This window comes from Crassostrea angulata, chromosome 4 (genome assembly GCF_025612915.1).
Source record: "Crassostrea angulata isolate pt1a10 chromosome 4, ASM2561291v2, whole genome shotgun sequence".
NCBI lineage: Eukaryota > Metazoa > Mollusca > Bivalvia > Ostreida > Ostreidae > Magallana > Magallana angulata.
In genome coordinates, this window is record NC_069114.1 from 40,952,519 (window position 1) to 40,964,339 (window position 11,821).

At 32.3% G+C, this 11,821-nt stretch overlaps 1 protein-coding gene across 3 annotated transcripts; it reads left to right on the top strand.

Annotated features, from left to right (window-relative positions):
• The first annotated feature begins 71 nt into the window (after nucleotides 1-71).
• Nucleotides 72-10,566, top strand: LOC128180044 (uncharacterized). Of its 3 annotated transcripts, none has more exons than XM_052847836.1 (6): nucleotides 72-1,108; nucleotides 3,083-3,159; nucleotides 4,118-5,545; nucleotides 5,664-5,814; nucleotides 8,941-9,052; nucleotides 9,143-10,566. In XM_052847836.1, the coding sequence occupies exons 3-6, from the start codon at nucleotides 4,128-4,130 to the stop codon at nucleotides 10,240-10,242; spliced, it is 2,781 nt and encodes a 926-aa protein (XP_052703796.1). In that variant the 5' UTR covers nucleotides 72-1,108; nucleotides 3,083-3,159; nucleotides 4,118-4,127; the 3' UTR covers nucleotides 10,243-10,566. The 3 variants fall into 3 exon arrangements, with proteins under 3 accessions (XP_052703796.1, XP_052703794.1, XP_052703793.1); XM_052847834.1 differs by lacking the exon at nucleotides 3,083-3,159 and adding an exon at nucleotides 3,211-3,354; XM_052847833.1 differs by lacking the exon at nucleotides 3,083-3,159.
• The last annotated feature ends 1,255 nt before the right edge of the window (nucleotides 10,567-11,821 follow it).

Consider the following 11,821-nt stretch of genomic DNA (forward strand, 5'->3'; position numbering starts at 1 on the left):
GAAATTTCAATTTTGATTTTAAAATTTTACTGTTATATGTGGGAGTATAATCTAGTTCTTACTAGTTTTTTGCGTCGTAAATTGTAAACTTTAATTACTTATTGAACTATAGGTCCCGGGTCGTCCATTTTATAAAAAAAAAATAACATCAGGAGTTAAATATCTGCAGCTATTTGTTTTTCAATTATGAATAACGTGGGGTTAACCGACACGGATCTTTTACACTTTAGATTATTTTATATATATTTTCACTGTAATAGTGGATGACTACCATATAGTAGATGACCCTGTGAGTTTTTCATCCCCCAGAATAGGTGACTGCAATATTTTTACATGTAATCCGATTAAACATATTACTCACAAAGTGGTAGCAATACAAGCATCAATATATCTCAAATATGGATTTTTTTTCCTATTCAAGCATATTGTTACAAAATTAGGTTGTTAGCTAATGCATGTTTTAATATACAATATGCATTATAATATACGCATATGTATATTGAGTTCAAAATAAATGAAATTTAAAACGCATTCATCCATAACCCTTCTTACCTTTTCGACAAACCCAAATTCTCGATTGAGGCGGCAAATATTAGGTATTGGAATGAAAGTTCATAATTGTATTTTATATATATTATTATTAACCTGATTAAAAATGCATGCACTTTTACCCTCCTTGAGGTCGAGAAACAACCTTTTAAGAAAATTTGTAGTAGATTTGAAGATAGTGTATGTTTTTTGAACATAACTTATTTGCGTTGCTCTCGTTTTTCTTTTGCAGTAAAAACGTAATCATATTGAAACATGTTATCATAATTGTCATTTTACCTGGTTATGAAAATATCGCATAGTTTACTAGATCATCTATGACCCACCCTTCTGAAGGACAAAACTTGTCGCCTGTTTACGTCTGCACATAACGTATCCTGTTTACTCACTTTAAATCTATTAATAGAGTTCGACAAAACACAAACAACAAGTGGTCACTGGACCGTAGTCAATATTAGTCGTAGACTAGCAGTTAAACTGAGAACATTCTTGAATATCTTGAACAGCAGAAGAAAATGTATACTATGTTATACGTGTAAATCACTAAAAGTGAGACAAGGTAAGTGCTTCATTTTATAAAGTAATAATTAAAAAAATTCTCATGATGCAGTTTAATGAATAACTAATGCGTCTATCATTTGAGTATTTGATTGTTCATTAACTTAAACTTAATAGGAGGGACAGTCGGTAGGGAGGGAAGGGTAGGTTACGTGAGAGAAGAGATATTGACTAAGGTCTACAGGCACTGAAATTATAGTATTTTTTGCAAGGAAAATATTTACCTCATATCTCATACTAACGATAAACGCTTCCTGCATAAATCACCTGATAAAATATTTATCATTTAGGTATAAATGCTGCGACATAGTGTGTAAAAAACTTACAGTACTTTAAACTTCAAACACCGCCTGAAAAAGCATGGTTACACAGGTATATAGATTCTTCGATATCGATTGAACAAATGATACATCATTCCGATATCTTTGTTTTTCCGCTTTTATTTCTTGTTACTTAAAACTATGAAAGTATTTTTATTATTATCTACTTCTATCATCATTATTATCCACAAAAGTCCCATGCCAATTTAATGGTTCTGCATATTTTCTAGATTCTGTAAATTGTGCCTAAGTGAAAACTTTTGGAAAGTTCATTTCGTGATATTTGATTCCCTGTTTTGTATTGTTTTATGTGCATTCCCTGTTGTTTGTTAGTAATGAATTAATATGCATATTTCATGTTAGCAATTTCTTTGGCTTGGACCGTTCACTACGAAACTGTTATTCATAATTTCGAATCTCCCTTGGACTTTTATAATTTTTACCTTTCCAAAAACTTTTCAAACATTTATTTTGGTCAAATATTGAAAAATTTGAAAAATTAAAAATGATGAAAGTGTTTATGTTATGATGTACTTAATCAAAACTATTATCGACAGGTGTCCGATACTACCTTAATAACTCATAGTATTTGGTAGATCGTTTACATTGTGCATACGTTAGCCTTATTGATATGCATTTTTGAAAAGTTTGATTCTAGAAAATTCTTTCAGAAGTTTTTTTTCAATTTTTTATGATACATTAGGACCTGGCATACATTTACATTACAAATGAAGTAACACTCATCGATTTTACCAGTCAAGGTTATAATGTGCATTCAACTTTATATTACACAGATCTACGTGACATAAAACATTTAAATGTTTACTGACGAAAGGAAACTTCGTCAGTTTCATTTGCATTATAGGCGATAAAATTTTATTTCACATCTTGACTTCAAAAACAAGTAAAATACATTTTTTAAAAATTTCTTTTTAGTGTTTTAGTGTTCTTATCGCCAAAACGGATCTGCGTCACAAAAAGTTTACATTTGATAAAAAATAAACGCCAAGTATCCAAGTTATTTATAAGTATGAACACATGCGAATTAAACAAATGTTGTAACTGCCTAATTAAACTAGATAGAAAAATGTTTAACATTATTTTTTAGTACCGTCATACCGTACTGTTATCATTTTACTAGTAAGAAAAGTTTTTCACATGTCCGTAAGTTATTTCTTTAAATTAACATATCGTTTTATTGATAAACTAAGGCAAATACCTTAAAACGTTTAAAATTATACTACAGTGTTCAAAACATGCTTTTTTGATTTACACGCTAATATCATAGAATTGTCGATTGATTGAAAGTAAGTATTTATTCAGAATTCGCAGCGTTGCCCGTATGATGATTTATTTACACGTATGCTGCAAATACATATATGTAATATTAATAGATTCTGTGAAACAAAAAACGTAGTATAAGTTGATACTATAATTCATCTCAAAGTATTTAGAAAAAATTACAGGTTGAATCCGTGTCAATCTAATTTAAATCAGACCTTTCATCTCGCTCTCTGTTATGTATGGTTCCGGTCGAGCTGTAACCATACATAGTAGGAGAGCGAGATGAAAGGTCTAATTTTAATTAAATTGAATCCGTGTTAATCAGTCATGTGAATATGTAGTGTGTAGTAAATAGCATCTGATTGTTACAGGAGCTAGACATCGGATACATATAGAGAAAAAACAAGCAATATTACAAAAAGTTTTAAGATCGACCATAGGTTTTTTGGTAAGTGAAAAAAATTTATTTTTTATCTAGAACAGTTTGATAATTTTTTAGAGTCCGGACCATGTCATCTACGCATGCATACTAATTAAAATAAATTTGAAAAAGCATTTTAAAGTTCAATCAGATGTTTGCAAAATACATGGATGTATTTGACTTCACCTAAAAAGAAAAGGGGCAGCAATTCCTTTCGACTTGGTAATACCACAATATTATTACCACTTTATTATTTTCATAACATTTTTACATTCAGTAGTGTTCAAATTAACATGTTATTTAATAATTTTCAAAATTCATGGGAAGCTCGCCATGAATTTGGCATGGCACAGTTATAGACAAAAAGGCAATGCAATACTATAGCATAAACAACTTATTTCTTAGAACTTATTAAAAAAGCATCAGTTGTTTCCATTAATCTATCTTAGTTTAACTTTCATTCTTCAAAAAATCAATTATTTTCTCAGAATTATGATGTTCGCTTATACATAACCGAGATCAATAAATCTATCTAACACCAAATTAAATAGATACAGGAAATATTATTGAATTTTTGGCAAGTAAAAATTTTTCATTTTTATTGTCACATTTACCTCACTTACATTAAATGTAGGGGCAAACCATCTGGTTATAAATTGTGTATCCAGTAATTTTCGAAATCTCTTTTAAATTGCAAGTTTTGATTACGCAGAAATTATTTCCTAAATTATTTCATTTAAGAAACTTTTTAGATTGCAAAATAAACAGACGCAATTTAAAAAATGTTATACATTTTCCCCACTTAGGCAAAGTTTGTGACTGCGAAAAAGAAGCCCCGAATAAACGACACCTCTTGCTGTGGTTTTATGTTTTAAATCAATTTTTCTCAAATGGAATATACTTTTTAAATAATTATCAGATAATTAAATAATAGCTTTATTACTTCGAGACTTACGAACTGTTCATATTTTTGTACCCAAACTAGAAAAACAACCATGACTAACTATCAGAATATTGTCTTCGGAGTGGACCTTGTAAAAGCCGCCCAAGATGAATACGACTTTCTGCTCAAGGTTGATGGCTTAGAATACCTTCGGAACGATGCAGTTCTTAAGTATTCCATTCATCGCTACGAGAACCTTTGGCTTCCTCTTGTTGCATCTCAAAACGACGAACATATCTTGTCAGAATGCTTAGAGCCCCCAGTTGACATAGCTTGGGTGTGGCATTGCCACATGCTATCACCGCATAACTACGCTGCGTATTGTCAGTCACGATTTAAGAAAGTGCTCAATCATTCCATTTCTAAATCGAGAGCTGCTCACGATTTGACAAGGATGATTTGGTCAAGTCATTATCCGCAGGAACCATTTGGGCTAAGCAAGGAAATCATGGACGGAAACATGCCTGATAGTCCATTACATCATCATGAAAGTATTACTGGCGAAATCAGTTCATTTAATCTCTTGGCAGCAACCCATCGACAACGAAATTTTGTTTATAACATTCATCTACCACACTATAGAGATACAAAGTTCCTAGATGATGCATTGACAAGGTACAAAAAGTATCTATTTTTGAAGGAAAAACATCCGACAAAGTTCTTAGTTCCATGTTACGACATTGATTTGATCTGGCACACTCATCAACTTCATCCGATTGATTACGAACGGGTCACAAAGTCGTTGCTCGGTCGTCTGCTCATTCATGATGATACAGACAGCAATAGAAACCCAGGGTCTAAACTTTGTAATGCATATGAACAAACAAGAAAACTTTGGCAAGATGAATATGGTGAATCGTTTGCCAAATCAGGTGCCATGTACCGTGGAGATTCTCCAAAGGGCGAACTTTTCATTCCCACCAATTTAGACATTGAATGTTCATCAGAAAGAGAAGCAGAAGTTGTTATTAAAAGTATTTCGATATCCCCGCATAACGCAATTACACGTAGATACAAAAATTTAAATCTTAGTATATATACTAAAGAATTTTCTCAGAGACTTTCGCTGCCAAAGAATATGATCCGGAACAATCTTAATATTCAATTTCTATATGGTCCTTCTGATGCCTGGCTTATCTTTCAGCTAACAACAAAAACCTTCTTTAGGAAAGTGTGGAACGTAGTTGGTACTTTAAAAGTGAAGTTTGGAAAACATCTGAAGAACCCCAGCCGTCATAATGGCGGCGATTTCAAATTGGAAGAAGACATGATAATGGAAAGCAGAAAACCAGCAGTAAAATGTACCGTAGATGTAAGTATTGGACGTCCATCTCTTGCTGGCATCGTACTAGTTTTGGAACAAGATACATTTAAAGAGGTCAGCATGCCAACAAATGATGATAAAGTGTGGCGTTTTGTTCCAGTCATAAAATCAGGTGCAACAAACATCAGTCAAGTTGCCACGCATAGGTATATTATCATTACTCTGTGAACAGTAGTAAAGACACAAATTGTAAGAATATTTTAAAAAGAAATTACTATTTCGTTTTCCTAGTCCTCGACATTTTTTTCATATTGTTTTTCTTAGATTACGGAATTTGAATGGAGATGTTGTTTTCACCTCCCGGATCATACACAACGTTTACCTGATGACGTCATTTGTGCATGTTTTTTTCTACAGCCAAATGGCAGCTGTTGCACATGTCATTGGAACTGACCAGCTTCCAATTGAATCACAGGTTAACCTCAATATATCATTATTATGACATTTTTAATCACTTTTGGAATTAGTAAAACTTAATAATCCGACAAAGAGTTAAATATACGTGAAATAACTTTACTGTTGGGGACAGAAGCTGGTTGTACGGTGGAAGCAACGTTATTGTTGACAAGCCAATCGTGTTAATTTATAGTTCTTTTTCCGTTGGTGATCGTTCGAGTAGCGTGCGGGATGGTTTGCGTGATCGTGCGGGTTTTTTTTTGCGTTTTATAACTTTTTTACGGAATGCAAGGATTTATTCTAAAACAATCACAACTAGTTTTTAAAACAATTCAACAATGTGAAAAGAAATTTTTGTATAGAAAAAAATATTGACAATTTTTTTGGATAAATGTTTTATGTCCTGTCATCTTTTAAAAAAAATCTTGAAATAGATAGTAATTCACCAACTGTTATAGTTTGACCGATCGAGTTAATTTAGCATGATTTTTAATCAGTTTATAACAAGCATCCATCGTATCTTGACACATAATTTGAATCATATTAGCGTCGAACTAGAGAGACACCTAATTTTCTTCAACTTATGGTAGAAGTTGAGGTAGTATGGGGCATCTCTCGATATTAATGTGGAGTAAAGTACATTATAATTGAAATACTTTCACCGGTTTAGAATTTTCCAATTTTACAATATTTTACCCCCAAAAATAGCTTTTGAAATATTTGGAGAGGTAACAATAGCAAAACTCTAAGCGGGATTCAAAGTCATGACTTACAAATTTGTAGTTAGTCCTCTAGCCCACTGCTCTACGCTGTTGGTGACACTTCTTGGAAAGAAACTTCTTACTAATTGTTAGACAATTATTAATCACCTTATTGTCTACGGACTTTTCCGGGGGGTTTTCAATTACAACAAAGAACACACGGCGGGTGTGACCGGTCAGCAGAGGATGATCACTCTTTTGTACCTGATCCTACATCTATCTTTTTACAGGTCCGTGTTGTTCTGATTTGAATTTGTATTTCGTTTTATGGATTTTTGAGATGGCTGACAGTTTGTTATTGTCATTTTTCACTACATAATTACTAGAGTTGTCAACGAGAACTCGGGAAATCAATTATCGCTTGGTCACAAGCAGATGTTCATTATATTTTAAAGGAATATGATTTTATTCATTTAAACCTCACAGAAAGATCATCATTTCATAAAAACACAACATTCATAAAGAAATTCCATTTTTTAAGAAACAAACAAGTTTTTGGGGAACTAGTTTCTCTTGCGGAAGGTTTTTTAATCGAAAATGACAGAAACAAGCAATTTTATGAATTCTCAATACACTTTTCTTTTTATCATAGTAAATACTTTATTCATCATTCACATTTTTGACATTTGATAGGTTTGTAACATGTTCTATAGGTCCTATGTGATTAGTACAAAGAGTGATGGACATTTAACGTAAACTCATGCAAATATATAGAAAATGTCTGAATTTTTGCGAGAATTTTACCTTTTAAGCCATATATCTAAAATTTGACATCACTGATCACAGTGTTTTATTATGTCAGAATGATAATGAATTTATATTTAGGCAAACTGAATTAATCTTATAAAATTCTTGATATTCAAAATATTTCTATTTCAAATCAAATTGTAACTATTATAGAAATTGGTTATTTTAAGTGTAAAAAGGTCAAAAAAATTATGCAGCTTCGTACAATTTTTTTCCGTAGTCCCTCTATTAAGTGTGACCATTTTGCATAATCAAAACAATATTTCAAGAAAACAGTTTGCTTAATTAAAGATACAGACAACAAATCCCAATCAGGCTGAAATCGCATTTTAGGTGCAAAAATGTCAACTTAAATTGACCATAACTCAAAGGGATGAACACTGACCTTCCATCACCTTTGTATTTGTTAAAGTGTGTTTTGTCTATAGGTTTTAATGATATACTTATCAAGAAATTCTTGATACAAGCACATTGAGGGATGGGATACCTTAACAAGATACAGGTCACATTTGCTTTGCCTAAGATGACATGTGCAAGCGTCATAAGAGAAAGGACAACTAAGACATCTGCTAATGGATATTTAAATAAATTAATTTTCTTTTTCTTCCGGTATGGAGTTGCCCTCATTAACTGAGTGATAATAACTCCGGCATTTAGTTGAAATCAAATACATCTAGAGCGTATTATCATAAGTTTTTAAATGTTCTTGAGTTTAAGATGCGGTGTATGTGACAGTAGCTATAGCATTATTTAATTTGAAAATGACAGTTTCAAATAAATGAACTAGTACTCGACTGTCGCTCGACTAAAAGCTCCGATTAATCGACTAAGCTTACCGAGTAAAATTGACTTTACTGTATTTACTGTATCTCAAATGTCCGTGCAGCGCGCTAGATTCGGTGTGTCATCGAATTCGAATGCAAGATTTTTGTTTTGCATATATTGTCGAGTGGTTAGCACGGTGGCCGCTTACTGCTAGAAAATTGTAATAGTAATTTCTCTGTGCTGAAGATCTATTTATATCTTTAACAATTGCTTTGCTACTTAAGAAACTATAAATAAAACCCAGCTACATTATAAACATCATTTGTTCATAAAGACTTTAGAGCGATCGGCGACAGTATCAACACCTTCTTTAAGAATGTGAACGAATGATGTTATAATGTAGCTGTTCTTTTCTTCTTCTTTTTTTTTTTTTTATAGTTTTTTAAGTAGTTTAGTAGTAGCTTTAGATTTTGATTTCTTTATTTTTTACTCATGTAATTTATTTTTGGTCCTGAAGAAGGGACTGGTTGTCCCGAAAATTTGACAATTTCTATTGTTCGTGTCGTTAGCCATTTTTAGTGCTTTATATATTCATATATACTAGTATTCAGTTTACTGGCTTAGTATCTATATATTAGATCCGACACTTTAAAGATGCCTAGTGTTGTTGATTCTATTCAGTGCTTTATATATATATATATATATATATATATATATATATATATATATATATATATATATATATATATATATATATATATATATATATATATATATATATATATATATATACATACTATTTGTTTGATTTTTTACTCATTCTTTTTCTGTTGATATAGCAGCATACTTATTTTGATGGGTTTTTTTTCAAGACTTCTGGAAATATATCCCTGAATCCAAGTGCAGGGGAACGCGCGATCCTCATAAAAACTGGACACGGTGATTCTATGATACTGGTAGGAAAGTGGACAGGATTTGTTTGGGGTAGGGTAAATCAAAAGCATTTTTCTTGAGCTAGTATAATAGCATACATCAAATCATTTTTACAACGAATTCAATTATTTCTACTGCAAGGTAGAGAAGAAATTCCTGGTAACCCCGGTCATTTGGAACTGAAGGTATACCAAATTGATCCAAAAAGTGTTTCAACAGAGGAAAAGCTTCATCTCTCTCTAAATCACCCTCTAGTATACGGAGGTTTAACCTTAGATTTCAAAAATGGTACAATTACATGCACTAGAACAAAAACGTATAAAATTGTTGAATATGTGGCTTTTTCATTTTCCGTCGCGCTTCTCTATAATCTGTGTGTACCACGCTCAAAATGGACACCAGAAAAAAATGCAAGGAGAGACAATGTAGTAAAGGCACCAGGTGCAAACATGTCCTTTATGACGGCTGCCGGATTGTTGCTATTTTATACACCCTCTAACCACTACATGTATTGCTATTTCCCTGTACTATTCTGCACAAGATGTGCTGCCGGAAAACCTTTGTCCGACTCTTGTGGCAATGAATCCGATCAACGTCAATGCGTCATCAATTCTGACAAAGGAGATTTTGGAGATTGTTCTGTTAAAGATATCGAAGGTGCTAATGATGAAAAAACTCCAAAGCATGTACATCTATTGAAAATTAAAGATTTAGCAAAGGCAACCGGTTTTTCAGACGAGAGCTTGTCTCTCTTAAAAGCAGCTGGATTGCTGTACTCGACACCTTATAACTTTTATGTTTATTACAATTACGGTGCAAACGTCTATGCAAGATGCACTGCCAGACACAGTGTTCCTGAAGCTTGTGGTATCGAATTGGATCAAAGTCGATGTGTCATCAATTCTAACAATGGAGAATTTGGAGGTGAAAAAGGGAGCCGCAAAGGCAATGGTGATGGTACTGATAAAGGAGTTGGTGATAATAAAAATGTTAGTAGTGCTGGTGGCCTTAATGGCAATGTTGGAGGTGTTGGTGTTGTAAGTGGTGGTGATCGTGTTCGGCATGGCGGTGATGGTGGTCGTATTGGTGATGTTGATTATGGATGTGGCGAAAGAGGTGGTTTTGGAGGAGGTTGTGGAGCTGGTGGTTGCAGGGGAGGTGGAGCTTGTGGTGGAGGCTGTGGTGGTGGTGGCTGTGGTGGTGGTGGGGGAGGAGGTTGTGGTGGATGTGGTTGTGATTGAGATGGTGAATAATTTTAAAGTAGTAATTGTAAGTATTCAAGAGAAATTCCGCGCCTGTGTATACAAAACAAATATATTTTTGTGCAATTGCTTATTCTTGATTTTGTTTTGCATGCATTAGCTGTTAAAGGACCGAAGGCAATCACTGCGTATATCTTAATTTTGTTATAGTTTGTGCCTCCCAGGTTTTCATCTGCAATTGTCAATAAACTGTAATTCAATATGTTTTGTTTAAATGACTTGAAAGTATTGTTATCACATTTTAAAAAATTCAATCGATGTATTGGTGTATAATTGTGTGTCTGGCCAGTAGTCGTGCATTTGGGCACGTGGGCTAGAGCATCTTATTTTTTTCTCATCTGTTTACGTTTAAAATTCTGCAGGAATATATTTTAATAAAACGCCAAATCTACATTAGGACACAACTATATTTTTTTTAAGTCAGCTTAAATTATATATTTTTTTTAAAATTACACGTATAATAACCACTGGTTTAGTTTGTTTGGTGAATATCTACATGTAATAATAGGGAAGACGAATTTCAAAATGCAATCTATGTATCGTTTTTAAACCAGAAACACTGACCCCGAAGAGTGAGGTCATGATTCGCATAATACTGAGTAAATGTATTCTTTTTCCATGAATATTTTACATATATTAGTCAATATACATGTAGTCCCTGTAGTTCTAGAAATGAAGCTAAAAGGAACTATATTTGATACGAGTCAAATTTGGTTACTATTATTCACCATTTTTTAAAGTGGTTCAAGTACAATTAATTGATATGTTATTTTTTTTTAGAAGAGTTGTTATAAGATATTTTTTTCACATAATCATTTGATAAATTTGCACTCATTGGCAGTATATGATATCAGAATTGACGTCCTTTTTATAATTCAATCAGAATCAGTCAAAAATCTTTTTACGGATGGGAAATATAGAGCGACGCGTTCAACAAGGACTTTTTTTTATCACTTAGTCTTGGCTAGATACATCTCTGATTAAGATTTTTTGTTTGTTCAAGCATGAGCTCTATTTTTTTCTGAAAGAAAAATTGCTTGAAAACATGTCGTTTTATGCTAAAAATGCAAAAATGACAGGAAAAGGTTATCTTCGCAATGTCACATTTCTAAATTAAGGAAATTTGAATCAAAATGAAAATTATGAGAAAAAAAATCAAGTATATACAATGTATCTGTACAAAGAAAACAAAAAGTTACAGTAAAATGATGATGTTCATTTTAGGGGGCCATTTGAGGGCTATATTATATATAGTACATTTCAAATGTTAACGCACGACACGATGGATGGCGGAGAACTTAAGCAGTTAGCATAAAGGCATCAAGACACATTAAAAAACAAATGTTATGTATGAATATTTTTGTATTTTTCTGTATTCATAATCATGCTGTATAAAAAGAAAGATTTAAAGAGTAAAACGTATGATATGTGCAGTGAATGTGTTTTCATTAAAAGTATTTATAATGAATAAACATAGAATATATTATTAATAAATTAGTAAATAAATAAAAGGTTATAAAAATTAAAATAAAATCAATTCAAGTTCTTTCATCTTCTA